Source organism: Periplaneta americana, chromosome 3, assembly GCF_040183065.1.
Source record: "Periplaneta americana isolate PAMFEO1 chromosome 3, P.americana_PAMFEO1_priV1, whole genome shotgun sequence".
NCBI lineage: Eukaryota > Metazoa > Arthropoda > Insecta > Blattodea > Blattidae > Periplaneta > Periplaneta americana.
In genome coordinates, this window is record NC_091119.1 from 181601992 (window position 1) to 181617952 (window position 15961).

At 32.9% G+C, this 15961-nt stretch overlaps 1 protein-coding gene across 1 annotated transcript; it reads left to right on the plus strand.

The window, feature by feature from the left end:
• The first annotated feature begins 815 nt into the window (after positions 1-815).
• Positions 816-15255, plus strand: Hmbs (porphobilinogen deaminase-like protein l(3)02640). The gene is made up of 8 exons (XM_069822346.1): positions 816-1176; positions 1694-1766; positions 1888-2071; positions 6149-6234; positions 6341-6522; positions 10123-10445; positions 12384-12570; positions 13899-15255. The coding sequence occupies exons 1-7, from the start codon at positions 1102-1104 to the stop codon at positions 12559-12561; spliced, it is 1101 nt and encodes a 366-aa protein (XP_069678447.1). The 5' UTR covers positions 816-1101; the 3' UTR covers positions 12562-12570; positions 13899-15255.
• Positions 15256-15961: the final 706 nt, after the last annotated feature.

Below are 15961 nucleotides of genomic sequence, written 5' to 3' on the forward strand. Positions count from 1 at the left end.
TTATTTAGCGTCGATGGGATTGATGATAGCGAGGTGGTATTTGGCGAGATGAAGCCGAGGATTCACCATAGATTACTTGACATTTGCCTTACGGTTGGGGAAAACCTCGGAAAAACCCAACCAGGTAATCAGCTCAAGCGGGAATCGAACCCGTGCCCGAACACAACTCTAGATCGGCAGGCAATCGCCTTAGCCGACAGAGCTACGCCGGTGGCTTTGTTTACATTGAAAACAATACAGTACTCGTAATATAACAGACAATTTGATCCCGTGCCATAGCGTCGTGGCCATAGGTCGTGGCTCATGCCTCTAAATCGCGTTACGAAATGCACGCTGGTTCGTGTCCTCACGGGGAAGAAATTTTCTCATGAAATTTCGGCCAATGTATGCTTACAAATTGAGCTTTTTATACTATGGCAGACATAAATATACTTCTAGAACAAACAATATCATGATTATTGAAATACTTATTATAATAGTAATAACTTCTATATGGTATTATTTATACTGTAATTTGTCCGAGGAACCCTTAAAAAAAACAACAAAAAAAAAAGGTTAGTGAGACATAATCTGAATATTGGACTTCGTAAAAAATGGTACTATTATAATTCAATATAACGTCTTTGATTCAAATACGGAGTTCTTCCGCGATCCATGTGACAAAGAGTTGAACTAAAGCATCTCACTAACTTGCGAACGAACTCTTTAATAAAGTAGGCTATGATTTTTTTTTTTTTTAGTTACGGATGTTGACGTAGAATAACGTCATTTGAACGTCATCATGGGAATATACGGTGACTAAAAATTATCGAATTATGAAAGCGACCTCGCAGACTACTTGCAACTTCATGCACGTCAGGGATCTCCGAAGAACGGCACGTATATCAGCAAATCATGGCACTAAGATGATTGTGCTATTTAGTTATTTACTCCAATAACGTCGATTTACACATTCTACTGCAGTGTCAGTAACTGTGTAAAGAACATAATATTTATTTAACTCGACATACTGAAAATTAAACACTGTATGTCATTTTAAGAAGGGAAGAGTTCGACCTACTTTGCAATTTTAGAAAGTAAAATCAACAATATTTTGCAAAAATGAATAATCCGTTCATAAAACATGATATGCCCGAAAGAAAAGAAGTAATTAGAGTTGGTTCAAGGAAAAGTCAGGTAAGAAATCTATTATACTATGTTAAAAAAGAAATGTTTCAAGGTTTTACTTCTGTATTTACTTTCATTTTTCTTGCATCATTTAGGGAAAATCCCCTCGAGGGCTTGGTTGAAGAATACGAGTGTATAAATACCGCATAAGTACTCTAGCATAAACGTGATTTAATAATTCGTTTTGTTTTAAATATTTTAATTTATTATTGTAGTGTAATCATTTTTAAGATCCTTTGACCAGGAAGTATCTGTGCAAGACACTTCTCCCAAGACTCTTTTACTGATGCCTTTTAATTAAAAATATATTTTTATATTAAGAAATATTTATAACACTTCAGAAAAGATAGGTAACTGCACTTGTGGACCTTTTTATGTTGGTTTTATATTTTCATAGACTGTGATGATAATTTGAATTTATGTTGCATTGCTCAAGATGTAATAGGTGGGTAGAATTATCTGTAAAACACATTCACGATTTTATATGGCAGTAATATGAGAGGTAAAATTTCTTTTTTAATTTCAGTTGGCTCTTATACAAACCAAGCACGTTATTGAATGCCTGAAGGATTTGAACCCTGATAAAACTTATGAAATAGGTAGGTAATGGACTTGTTTTATGTTGTAACTGTGTATCGAATTACATAATGAATATTAAATAGCTAAATATTGCAGTATCTGAGAATTGATTTTATACATACTTATTTCATTTTATTCCAGTAAAAATGTCAACAATGGGGGATCAAATTTTAGATAAGCCACTACCAAAAATTGGCGAAAAAAGTTTATTTACAAAAGAACTGGAAATTGCTTTGGAACAGCAGGATGTTGATTTCGTAGTTCATTCACTGAAGGATTTACCGACAACATTGCCAGATGGCATGTGCATAGGTGCTATTCTCAAGTAAGTATATATTTATTGGCAACAGATTAAATTTTTCCCTATTGTGCATTTCAATTAGATAGACCTCGAAACGAGATAAAATTGGAGGTAATTTAGTAGGCGAATCTACCTTTTATATATGTCACTTTTCTGCTAGCTTAACCTCACAGGAAGTACTACTTCTTTTTGTGTTTTTAATTGGTTTTAATTCTGTTTTTTTATTATGCGCCAGTGGGGTCTTGGAGGCGACAGCGTACAAATGAGAGGTATGAGGTCCAAAAAGCACAAAATTATATTAAGAATTGGTTTGAGATACAGCTAACATGAAGTATTTTCCACTCACCTTACTTGCTTAAAGAAGTTGCCTCAGCTTCTATTTCGTCCTCTGTAATGTTTGGGAAGGGTTTTATTCTTCTCTTATGTACTTAATATTATTGTCATTTCAGTATCTGAACTAACTTTGGGCTGCAATATGATCCAGGCTTCTCAACTGACATTGGTATTCCATACCACTAAGTCTACACCCATTGACTTCCAATTCCACAACTGACTCTGAACAGTCTTACTAATACATGTGTACTTGCCTTGTCTATACAATTCCAATTAATTAAATGTGAGAACTGTGTGGGACAAAACAAATTTCCGTAACATAGATTTTGTAATCTGGGGCCATCTACTGATGTGTATTTGTAAACAACAAATAATATTAAGTGTTTGTTATCATATTAATTTTTTTTTTCTTTCGTTCTCCTGTAAAATTGAATATTTTGACATACTGGTTTAACACTCATCGATATTTTGAGTTTCTCGTTTTACAATGGTATATTATTTTTCTCATTTCTGAACAAAGTTTAGAAACAGTGATAACCATTCTTTATCATTTTCTGGAACTCGGATGTGCCTTATGTTATACTGAATTTCTGAAATTGTTCTATCCTGACCACTGTGGATTCCTACAAAATACATTTTCTTTACATTTACATTATACACAGTGTAAGGTGGACGTAATGCGAAGTATAAAGAGAACTGGAAATAATCAGTAGGCCTACAATGAACACTAATTGTGAATGTACTCAGGTACCATGAAATCTAATGGTTTTATTTAAATCGAAGAATTTGTTTTTGTTTGTTTTGTTTTTAAGTCCACCAACAAACTTCAGGGGGTGATTCCTGACTGAAAATGGAGCACAAAGGTTCATATCACCTTGTGTCCGGAAATGCATAGTTTCCACTGTAGATGGCACTCACAACATTCTCTCATAATTTGCAGTTTCCAAAAAAAGCTATTGGCTAGACCATTTTTATTTCTTTAGAATGTATATTTTCATACCCCAAATGGATTTAGTTCAATTCTGATTACAAATATGTTTAATTGTTTTAAATTAAGACTGTAAGGGGGCGCGGCATTTAAAGAGCTGTTAAAAGTATTTTTTTCATCAAAGAATTCTTCTTTACAAATTTCTGATTTCAAATCCAGTAACTTTTCGTTCTAAAGTTGGCTCCCTGAAATTACTAGATGAATGTAGTTGAGGAGAATTTTAATTTACATAAATATTCATTTTATTTTCAAATCCATTTTTCCGTAAGTTTATTTTTCTTGATTTAACACCAACCTTTTTTATGCCAAATATTAATCAGTCTGGATGACATTTTTACTGCAAATATTTCTGAGATAGCTGCATGTTTCTATCCATTTATTTTGTGAGAAATGCTGCTAGTTTATTTTATTAATATTTTTTCATGAATTACAGGAAAATAACATTTTTTAAATACAAAATTTTTCAATGTGAATAAATGAAATATTTCATAAAATGAATGCATAAAAATATTTCTCTATGTCTTATAAAAAAAAAAAAGCTTAAAAATTGAGATCTTCTACTAAAAACTTGGGTTTGAAAATATTTCTAAAAACAAGAGAGAAAAAAACAAAACATTTGGGGGTTCAAAATTTGGATTTTGTTAGTCCTTTACATAGTAAACATACTCTCAAAATTTGGTTGAAAAAAATTAATAGGAAAAGTTATCATTTTTAGTGGAGTGCCCCCTTAAGTTTCTGAGCAGATAATCACTTCATAAAATAAGTGCATCTTCAAAATGTTGCATTTTCAGTTTACACATTTTTACTCTCCCACATAAATACTGCTGTAATGCATTGTCATTAAACTAAAGCATAAGTTTCGCTGATAGTAAAACTAGTTTTGTCAAACAAAATATGTACTGACGCCAAAAATAGACAGTTTAGATGACACATGAACCATTCAAAAACAAGAAACTTACATTTAATATTTTATGTCTGTACTTTGAAATACCTTTACCTTTTTTTTACTTGAAGTAACTTATGTTGTTATCTTTAAAAGAATGAAACTACGTAACAACCATAAAAATTTAAGCATTCTTTCTAGGCATAAAATTATCTTTCAGGCATTATCAACAAACTTATTCTCATTTTAAACGAACCAATAACCACAGCAGTTCTGCATATTTAATACTTACATTATAATCACATTATTATTATTATTAATTATAAATAATGTGGCGGTATTCATTATCATCAGTATCTAATACATAACTTGTATTGCAAAATCTTTGGATCTCAAATATACAGTACATATACACATGTAACTATGAAATATATACCTTATGGAACATATTTGGGCATTTTATTCCCAGATGTACTTTTGTAAAATTTATGTAGGTAAGAAAACACGATGGCCTCTGCAGTGCGTCATATGGTCGTCATAATTTCAATGTCCATACTGGATATATGACTGAGCAACTTTTCATACTCAAAGCAGATCAGTATTATCTCAATAAAATTTGACCGTAATTTTATTTTAAGTGAGAGATAGTGTTAAGATTATTTTTAATGGTGACTTATGAATTTCATACTATATTAGGCCTTTCCTTTTTTCACTTAATCTTGTAGAATAACAATAGTTGCTTCTTTTGCATATTAGTTTATATCATTTCTATTTTTTGGTCGCAAGTTTTGACCAATAGCTCCGTTCCGAATTCAGAGTTTTAAATCATCTATCAAACAAGTTCTTGGTCTGTAAACACTCTATCTTCCTCTGGGTCCATAGTTGCGAATCACCTTCGACAATCTTTATTCTTTGAATGTGATGGTACCAATTTTGTTTTTTATTTTGTATTTTTACCAATTGCTGTACAAAATTACTTGCCTATGTCTACTAAAAAATGAAAAACATGTTTGTACTTATTATTATCATTGATTATGAAGCACCCAGAAATGTAATTAAATTTTAATAACATCTGATAATGATAGAAAGGAAAGTAATATTCATTCATTCATAGTTTTCTGCCCAAGGGCAATTGAGTATTTTACTTGGAGTACAGACCAAGAAGAATATTGGTATGTGAAAGTTGGAAAAATATATATTGTACATAATAAAGTTAAATATTTGGAAAAAGTATTAAAATACAGTATATTAGCTATTTGAAATGACGTCACCTGATAGATGCAGTATAGAAACAATATTACAAAATAACTCTCAAGGTCACATACATATCCCATATAACAAAAGTATTGCGTCAAGCATTTATCTTATCTGTAAAAAAAAACTGTTTTTGTACTTGCACTAAGAGTGTGAAAGTTCATAAATCTTTGATTATGTATTCATCAGCATATACTTTTATTTTTTCATGCCATAAATTTATTTATTTTTCTCCCTCTGGTAATGCTTTCAGCGTCATTTATCCAGCTGTGTAGAGCATTGTGACCTAAAATGCAGAACAGATTTGGTACTTATTGTGTGTTTATCTTATCTCATTCGCACGAATTGTCACAATTTAAGTCAAACGTAGTAATAGTATTTAGTAGAGATAATAACTATGTAAAAAGTGGAAAACAATGTAATGTTTCAATGCCAACATCCAAGTGAACAAACATGCAAAGTAAAGCCGAAAATTTCAGTCACCTTTGATGGTAAACAAATCATGATTGTTGCTGGACAATTAACTTCATACATACTGATAGACATTAATTGAAGTAATAATATTAATTATTATTCTATAATGATTAGCAATATAACTTTGTAAAGTGTAACAGTGACATGCAAAAATTAAAACTTGTTTCAGACGAGAAGATCCAAGGGATGCCCTTGTTTTACATCCTAAACATAAGGGGAAAACCTTGAATTTATTGCCAAAGGGAAGTGTTATAGGTATGCTATGTTAATTTATTTCCGTAATTAATTATTTTCTTCTATTGTGGTAAATTATACAAGTTAAACGTACATAATTAAAGCGATAATGTGTTACTTCTTTCAGGTACAAGTTCTCTAAGGAGAACAGCACAGCTCAATAGAAGTTACCCAAACCTCAAAGTTCAAAATATTAGAGGTAATTTAAATACAAGACTGAATAAGTTAGATAATGGCGATTCATTTGCAGCTATAATCCTTGCAGCTGCAGGATTGTCAAGGATGGGATGGGAGAAGAGAATAAGTCAGGTAACCTTTTTAGTATAACAAAAAATTTATTTTTAAAAAGTGCTAACATTGTTTTCTCAAATTTAGTGTTTTTTTTATACCATCACCAGCATATAGCGTTGTTGTCATCACTCACAATAAAAATAGTGTCCGTCTGAGTGGTTACATCACATCTCAGTTTCCCCCACCCATATCTGCTGGCCTCTCTTTAAAGGCTTGTGGCTGGACTGTCTTAGCTATTTCCTGAAAATATTTGTTGTTCGAAATTGGACTTCTACGTGATATATATATATATATATATATATATATATATAATAATAAAATAATTTAAAGACAAAGGTTCCGTCAATTAAGTAACTTTCACGTGATTTCCCCCATTATGATGAACCTGTGACATAACCACTCAGAAGGACAGCATGTGTTTAACAATTTATTAATTTTTGATGGAGAAATCGTTGCAATAAGTGAAAGTCTCAGGAATCTTCTATGCCACATCAATAAATTTAAGAATGCAGTTATATTGTCAGACTCCAAAGCAGCTATTCTATCAATAGTCTCCAAACACACACCTTCATCTCAAACAGCAGAAATAACTAAAATGCTCTCTCAATTAATATTACTCAATGAAAGAATTGTATTCCAATGGATACCATCCAAATTGTGGAATCCTGGGAAACGAGAATGCGGATGCTTTAGCAAAGAAGGGCAGCACTGCTACTTACAGACCTGTTACTAAATCTACGTATTACTCTGTGAAAAGATTTATTAAATCTACATACTTAGACATCAACAAACAAAATTTGATAACAAAATCCCAAGGGAAAAAATGGAACTCTCTGCATCATAATCCACAGTTAATTCCCGATTTACCACGAAAATCGTCTGTAGCTGCATTTAGATTGGCAACAGGCCATGATTGTTTGGCGAAACACCTGCATAGAATTGGAATATATCAGTCCCCTAACTGCCCATTGTGCAACTCAAACCAAGAAATGGATTTGGAACACCTCAAAATCTGTGCTTCAGTGGCTGACCATGATAATATCTTTGAAAAATATTGGAGTGCAAGAGGTCAAATGACTTTGTCAAATGCCTGGTATTAGAAAACAACAACACAACAATTTATTAATGGTTAAGTAACTACTATTGCTTCCAACATCAACAAAAATAAGTCCGTATTTATCCTTATTACCTGTAATTGATCAAGTCGTTCCTGCATAATGGCATCTTTGGTTACTCTCTTTGACCCAGTTGTTTCAGCTATCAGACATTGTGATTGAATAGTCATCCTAATGAATTCACTAAACGTTTATGAAAAGTTCTGTCAACATCAGTAACATCATTAGCAACAAACAGAGTTCTTCTGAAAAGCCTCCAACTACTCTGAAAATGCCATAAGAAAATCTTCAACAGACGCTAAAATATTCCCCCTTCGGCTATAGCATGTGATGGTTTCATATAGGACTGCCAACAATGACTGTAAATTTCGTATATCAGCCTGAAAAAAATTCATATAGCTCCTGTCACCAATAGTGCTTATAATCAGTTTACTAGAAGTTCGGATTTTTTTTCCTGCTGCAGTTTTTAAAAAATGAATTAATTATATATGTAGATATAGATATGTAATATGGGTAACTAATTACCCTAATCCTATGTAATATGAGCAACTTGTTAATTCCCTGATACACATGGGATATTTCCTGTTTGCTCACATACACACTTGCAGGAGAGAACTTTGTTTGACTACTTGACACTTTGTATCACAACAGTGCAGGAGTTCCATTCCTCCTTTCTTATTTACTTCCTTTTCATTATTATTATTATTATTATTTCGAAAGTTAAATTAAGAATTCAACTTAATTTTAGTGATTCTCCTTGCACCCGACAAATGACACGTCAAAGAAATGACTTTCATACTCCATCGTGCTATCAAAAAGGAGTGCGTTATATGGCAGACCATGGACGAACAGAAAGGGGATTATTCCTGTGTTCGTCCATGGTCTGGAATTTAGGTTAAGTTTAGATTTAAGACCTCTCCTGGCATCACATTATCATAATCATCCTATCACATCATCGGGGTAATGTAACTCTGCCTTCCAGGCGCCCCAACCTCAGAAGTGGGTTACAACTAAGCCACGGCCAGGAGAGAAGACCAGAAATGTCGAAAAGACAACCTGGTGGCATTGGATAAAAAAAAAAATGGCAGTAAAAATTTTTAATAGCCTCCCTATCGATATAAAAAATGAAACTCAAAACATAAGATTATTTAGGACCAAATTAAAGAAGACCTAATTTCTCACGCCTTCTATTCTGTAGGTGAATTCATGACATTCAATAACACTTCATGAAATTGATACTAAAACTATGTGTTGTACTAGTAGACTATATTGTAAATCTCGTCTGTATATATATTTCATCTAGACTGTGACTATAAATTAAGACTTTATAATAGTATTAAGTTTTTTGACTTGTTCCATATTCTAGCTGTAAAGCAATGTAAGAAAACCATGGAATGTTAATAAATACAATACAATGACGGCTAAACTTTGGCCAGCAGCCAGTCACAATTAGCCATAACATGTCACTTGTTTACACAAAGGTGAATAGTTATTTTGTATACACTATAATATAATTTTGTTTTTGTGACAAACTGTTAAATTTCCTTCTGTGTATATGCCAACGAATATGTCGAAGTTTATAAAAGCTGGAAATCACAATTGAAGGGTACACGGGAAAAACGAACAATGTCACATTTTCATTAAGGTTGAGATATTGATCTATTTCAGCATATTACTGCTAGATTTATTGATATTTCTACTTGAAATGAAGGAAATGATGAGTGTACCCGTGGTTTTAATTCTCCTTTACCACTTTTGGTAAAAATAACACGTTTGTTTGTAGTAATACAGTGAATTAGATAATGACATCACCCTTAACAGCATTGTGACATTGTTCGTTTTTCCCGTGTACCCTTCAATTCTGTATTTAAATCCTGTACAGTGCAAAAATGTATTGCATTCAAAGTCTGTAAGAGAGTCGTAAAACCACTGTTCTTATATGGAAACAAGATAAGAACTCGTCAGCTTAGAGTGTAAACCTGCTAACAGCCAAAAAGAACATTTTACAAGGAAAGCAAAAAACTGAGTTTAAATCAACTCTGAAACTTTAGGACCAGATCCAAAGTACAGGTACAAATGCCACCTGTACTTTGGATTTGGTCCTAAAGTTTGAGTTAATTTAAACTCAGTTTTTTGCTTCCCTTGTAAAATTTTCTTTTTGGCAGTTAGCAGGTTTACACTCTAAGCCCACAAACTGCTGGTTCTACATTTCTGGACTACGAAAGGATGTTTTCCGGCTTTATAAGTTATTTAATATTGATAGAATAATAATATTTCTTTGTAGAACTACAATTACAATATTTCTTTCTAGAGTCCATGGCTTTCTGCCAATGATGTTCAATCCAAAGGCTATTTAGTGAACCTCTTGACCTTTTGATTTGGCCTGTCAGATAATTTGATGTAATAAACATAATATATTAAAGTTGAAATCAAAATTTTGGAAGCTGTACCTGGACTGAAATATCTGTGCAGCTGTAGTAACAATAGTACATTGTTCTTGCAGAGACTGGAGGCAGAAGAACTCTTATATGCTGTGGGTCAAGGTGCATTGGCAATAGAATGTAGAGAAGATGACTTTGCAACTCTTAGGTTACTAGAACCGTTATTTCATGGAACTACAACTTTCCGAGTCCTGGCTGAAAGGAGCTTTCTCAGAACACTTGGTGGAGGATGTTCAGCCCCTGTTGCAGTTCAATCTAAACTTGATGGCCAGACTCTCTCTCTTAGTGGAGCGGTATGGAGCTTGGATGGCCAGAAAATGCTGAAACATTCATCAACTTGTAGATTGCAATATAGGGAAGAAGACGAAGATGGAGAACCTCCAAGGTAATAGTTGGTTAAGATGTGTGTGTTGGCATCTGTTGCTATATTTTAAGTATGAATTTGTTTAATCATCGGAAATTGTGAGGTAAGAGATGCTGTAATACCAGGGAGCATAAATGGCAACCGCTTATAAGTGGAAATACCATGAAAATATTCGCATTTACCATCTCATTAGCTGAAAGACTAGTATTTTAGCCTTTTATGCTGGAGATCTGGGTTCAAATCCAAACAAGTCAGAGTGGAATCTGTGGTGTATAAATATAGTTTTTGGAGCACAGGTACTACCATTTGTCCTGCCAGCATCCTTACAACAATGACATAATAATAATAATAATAATAATAATAATAATAATAATGTGTTGTAAATTAGTTTAAAGTCCTATGAGACACTAGAGACAATGTTGAAGATTGAAGAGGGATACTTTCAGATGAGATGTTTGACATCAGACAATTAATAATTGAAAGTATTTATATTGACTATTACACTTTTACTACGTCACACTACTTTCGACCAATAAAACGGTAAGAAAGGATGTCTTTCAACCAATCATGGCTGCTTATCGCACAATTTTATCGCGTCCCTAGCATTTGTTTAATTTTATTGCGTCCCTAGCGTTTGTTTATTTTTATCACTACCCTAGCGTTTGTTTCTTTGTTTGCCAACATTTCAAACTACACTGGTCTGGACGTCAAAAAACAGAATATTACAAACCACTCCAGTCAATGCACAGCACTTTCAAATATGACTCGCATTGGCATTCAAGAACAAGAATTAATAAAGATCACTGGTCATATATGAAGAGCGCCATTCGGAAATCCTGAATAAGTTGAGGGATACACCATGTACATCAACGAGTTCACTTCTTTTATGCACACGTCCAATATAACATCAACTGAACCACCAACCACTAAAACATTCAAATTTGAAAATTGTACTTTCAATAATTGCTTCTTTTAAAATTATTCATGTTTATTTTTTATTTCATCATCGTTAATTAAAACGTTTGTTTATTTCATCATCCCTAATTAAAACTTTTCTAACACTCGTTTATATTATTTAGGTTATGTTTGTTATAGCTTCTGCTATATGATATTATGGATAGTCACATATCAGAGATTGTTTAATACTAAGATTTATTGAAAATCATCTGTCAAATGACGTTGATTACTGGGATCCGGATGATTGAAGTGAAATGCAAATGTTTTAATAAAAATGAAACTGAATCAACAAAGCCTTCTTGACTATTAACAGCCCACAGAGTTCAATGATGATTCCATAGTTGGCACAACTGATACCGGTAACAAGAAAACATAATCATAACTACTGCCATCTAGCGTAATGTTGAGATGGTACAGTAATACATTTGAAGACAGTTGTATTTTCGTAAGTCAATTAATATTTTATTGTATTGGAGTACTTTGTTATTTCTAATCTTTATATACTTTCTTCTAATCGTATAATAGTCAATTAAATCCCACTCGAGTTTTGATTTTCTCTAGATAAATCAAAACGTCTAGTGAGATTACTGTTGATAAAATATTTGCATCCTTTCCTTCATGAAATATCAGCCAGTTTATAGAACCAGTGTCCACCCAGCATCTTGATGAATTTGGGGCGCTATGATAGGTAATGAAATCAAGTTACGAAAACCAGCTATAATGACTGGAGGGAGGGGAATCATATAATATAAATGTTACCCCCATTCTGGTTGGATGATCATTCACCTCTGCTGAGGCATACAGACATGAGGTTGTACCACAAATTTCTACAGGTATTGGGGGGAAAAAAAAATGTTTGCAGTGTTCATAAAAGATAAACTAAGGTCTTAATTTTATAATGTACATTATAGCTCCAACCAGAAGTTTGAAAATTGCTGAATTGTATTATGATAGACGATATATTATGAAATTTAATTTAATGTGATTTCTTTTGTTAAATAGGAAATGTCCATACCGGATGCCAAAATTGTTCTGCAGTATATCACCGGGTAATTTCACATACAGAGACTTGGAGACAGCTGAGAAATTAGGTGAAGATGTGGCATGTTACCTGATAAAGGAAGGAGCACTGGACATCATGAGCGAAGCAAAGAAACAGAACGAATCTTCACCAAGTTAGATAATGGAGGTACTGGACAATTCTTTCATTTAAATTTGATTTAAATATAGCAGTGCTATAAAATAGACATAGAACTGTTAATAGAAGTGAAGAGATGTGCACAGTGAGGCATGCTGGGGCATATTAGGTGGGCAGAAAGGACAAGCATCCTCAAGAAATCATACCCCTTTACTTTAAGTTCCTGCTGTTGGTTGTTTAGCCTGTGCATAACGCTGATCACTTGCATCTTTATTTTTTAATTCCTTACACCAACACAAGACAATAAACCGAGTGAGATGGCTCAAACAGTATTGTTTTGAGACTTGCATTTGGGAGGTCCCAGGTTCAAATAGACCAATCTAAGGTTTTCCTGCGTCACAAAGGCATATGCCACGATTGGATACCATGGTTCATCACCACCTTAATCACCAATATCATAATAGTACATTATGCAACGAGCCTATTATGGTAGTAATTAAGACCCAAGTATGTTTGTTTATGAAACGAGCGCAAGCGAGTTTCATACGACTTTTTATGCTCGACCATATTTTTAACTTGAAATTATTTAAAATTAGGTCATGTTATGGTTATGTGCAAACTGACCTGAATTGTGAGATGTGCGCAGACGCGAAAGTATTGATTTTTTCCGAGGCCGAATGTCATTGACCTTGATAGAGAATAAGATGAACATTAGTCTGATATAACCTGGAAATTGATTTAGAATTGAAAAACGAGATGACAAATTGAACTTATTTGAATATTATTTACAATTAACGCTAATTATTATAGTAACAGAACATAATCTTCTGCGACAGTATTGGATTTCCAGCCTCCGTGACTTTTCGCTAATTGTCTTTCGATTGCATATCCGAGAATAGTTGATACTTGCTGTTTTATAACGGTACAAAGGTGACTTGTCATTGGCTGAACACCTGAACTTTAATGAATAGGTGTACTTTAATAAGGTGCATTAAAGGGCTACTACCAGGTGTATAATTACTACATTTCGGCATGGTCGAGCATAAACATTAAAACAAAATCTAAATCAGTTACATGAATGCAAGTCATCCATAACACTCGAGAATATAAACAGAAACTCAACAGTCAATGACTTATTGATATACACAAAGATCTTACACATGAAATATGATCTAGATGCTAAAGCATTTGTAAATAAATGCATATAAAAAAAGAGACAGAATAAAGCATTTTGATGCGAAAAAAAATTAAGTTATGCACAAAAATTAAAGTGCTTTTCAAAATATATTGCACTGGGAACTCTGTGCTACAATGCATGTTTTATGTCTTACTGCTCACAATATTATAACACTACAATATTATTTTCTTTCATGTTACAGCATTTAATAGAATCCACAGAAGGCTGGCCTTCCAAACTGTGTGAGCTGGAGTGAAAATGCATCTGAGGAGTTCCATGATAACCACAGCCATTAAGAAATGTTCTTCAGTCCTTTACTGTTAACAGGCTGTGATGTTTAATTGTATGCTCAGTTTGCAAAACATATTACCAGTTTTTATCTAAAGTATATTACCAATTTTGATCTAAGTATACAGTTCATAAAGTTATTTTGTCTGCATCATTGTATAAACTAGAATTTGTATTTTTTTCATTTCAGTTGCATAAACAGTGCCCTGTGTGCGAAAATGAGTATCATATATTGTATATATATGGAAGTTATCTGTGCCATGCATAGAGATATACAGGATAAACGATTTTAATAAGAATCCGAATTTATAATTTTAATAGATAAATAAAGCAGACAGGATTACTTATTAAGACATAAGCATAAATTTATGCTTAATGTTTTGGAAGGTAGGAGGGCATAATAAAATGGTACTCAGAAATATGATTTTACAGTATTTTGAAATGTAACATTACAAGACAGAATCTAATTTATCACTTGTTAAATCATGACAATGCTGCAATTTGTAACTCTGTGGTATGAACAGATAACATAATACTAAGTATAGTTTGCAATCATGACGTCACATGTTAGAATTTCAGAGGAATAAAGTCTTGAATCTGCAGACAGAAGATGTCAGGAGAATTTAATCCTAGTAAAATTCTGAAACTTACCAGAGGTGTACATTTAATGTCAGATCTACAAGACTGTGTTTAAATGTTTATAACCTCTGGCTTTCTTAGTAACACCTTCCCTATGTAGTGAAATTTTAAACATGTCTTACTATAGGCATGTTGTAATTAGATACCATTTTTGTGGTCTTCCTAGATGAGTTGCAATAGTTAGTGATAGTTTATAAAAGTTGTATGAATGACTGAATTAAAAGTGTTCCAATTAAATAAAATATTGTAGTGTAGATATGGTTAAGGTTGATTTTTTCTTTTTAGTTACTGTGTTTATCTTATTTATGTTGGCATGGTCTGTTGCACAAGCCAATCAGTAGTTGTCACTATGACATGGCACATCTATTTTTAGGAAAGATGCAGGATTGATATCAGTATAGACAATGACTATGTTCATACGATTATGTTCGAGGAACATTTTTAATTGATACATCTCTCAATTTCACGTCATAACATTTTAGATGTTCTGTTATTTACGTGTAAATTATTTTTGTTACATGAAACATTTTGATAAAACTGAGATACGGATTCTTGTATGTTATAATTGTACAAATTGTTAAGCATCAAAATTGTATATGTGAAACACAATGTAATAAATGTTTATAAGATAATTGAAAGTATTTATTTATATGAACAAGCTACCATAGCAGTCCAGTGGCTAGAGCAATGGACTCATAATCCTGTGGACCTGGGTTCGATCCCTGATTTATGACTTGTGTTGGGCAAGTCCAGGTAACATGGGTTTTCTCCAGGAGCTCTGGTTCCCTGTGACATCCCAACAAAGCTCCATTATTATCTCATTGCAGGTATAGCATAGACTGGGCCCTCTTATGGCGTGTCCTGGGAATTCTGTCTGTAAATTGGTCTACACAACTGGCTTCATAATGGGTGAATAACAGACAGTCAAGTATACCCACCCTTAGAAAAAAAAATGAATATACATATCAATATCTCGGTATTGATTTATCTGAAAAGTCTTTATTGCCTTTTTTTTTTTTCATATTAGTGTACAATTTAATATTGTGCAGTTACTTTAGTTTGTCTGTTTTGTTATGGTGCTAGGTGTAGGTAGTTTGTTATAGTGCCTTAAATAAATGTTTTATATATATTACGTGTTTTAAGCAAAAGTTCATATTTCATTTCATTTCTTTGTTAATCTTTATAAAAGAAATGATACTTTCGTCCTGCATTCCTGTGACATATTTCATTAAGTTCAATACCAAAAAAAAAGTAATGGCTCGACTCTTGGAGGTTGCTTCATAGCATGACTCACACATAACAGTTGTTTCTATTGAATAATATTAAAATTCCATTGGA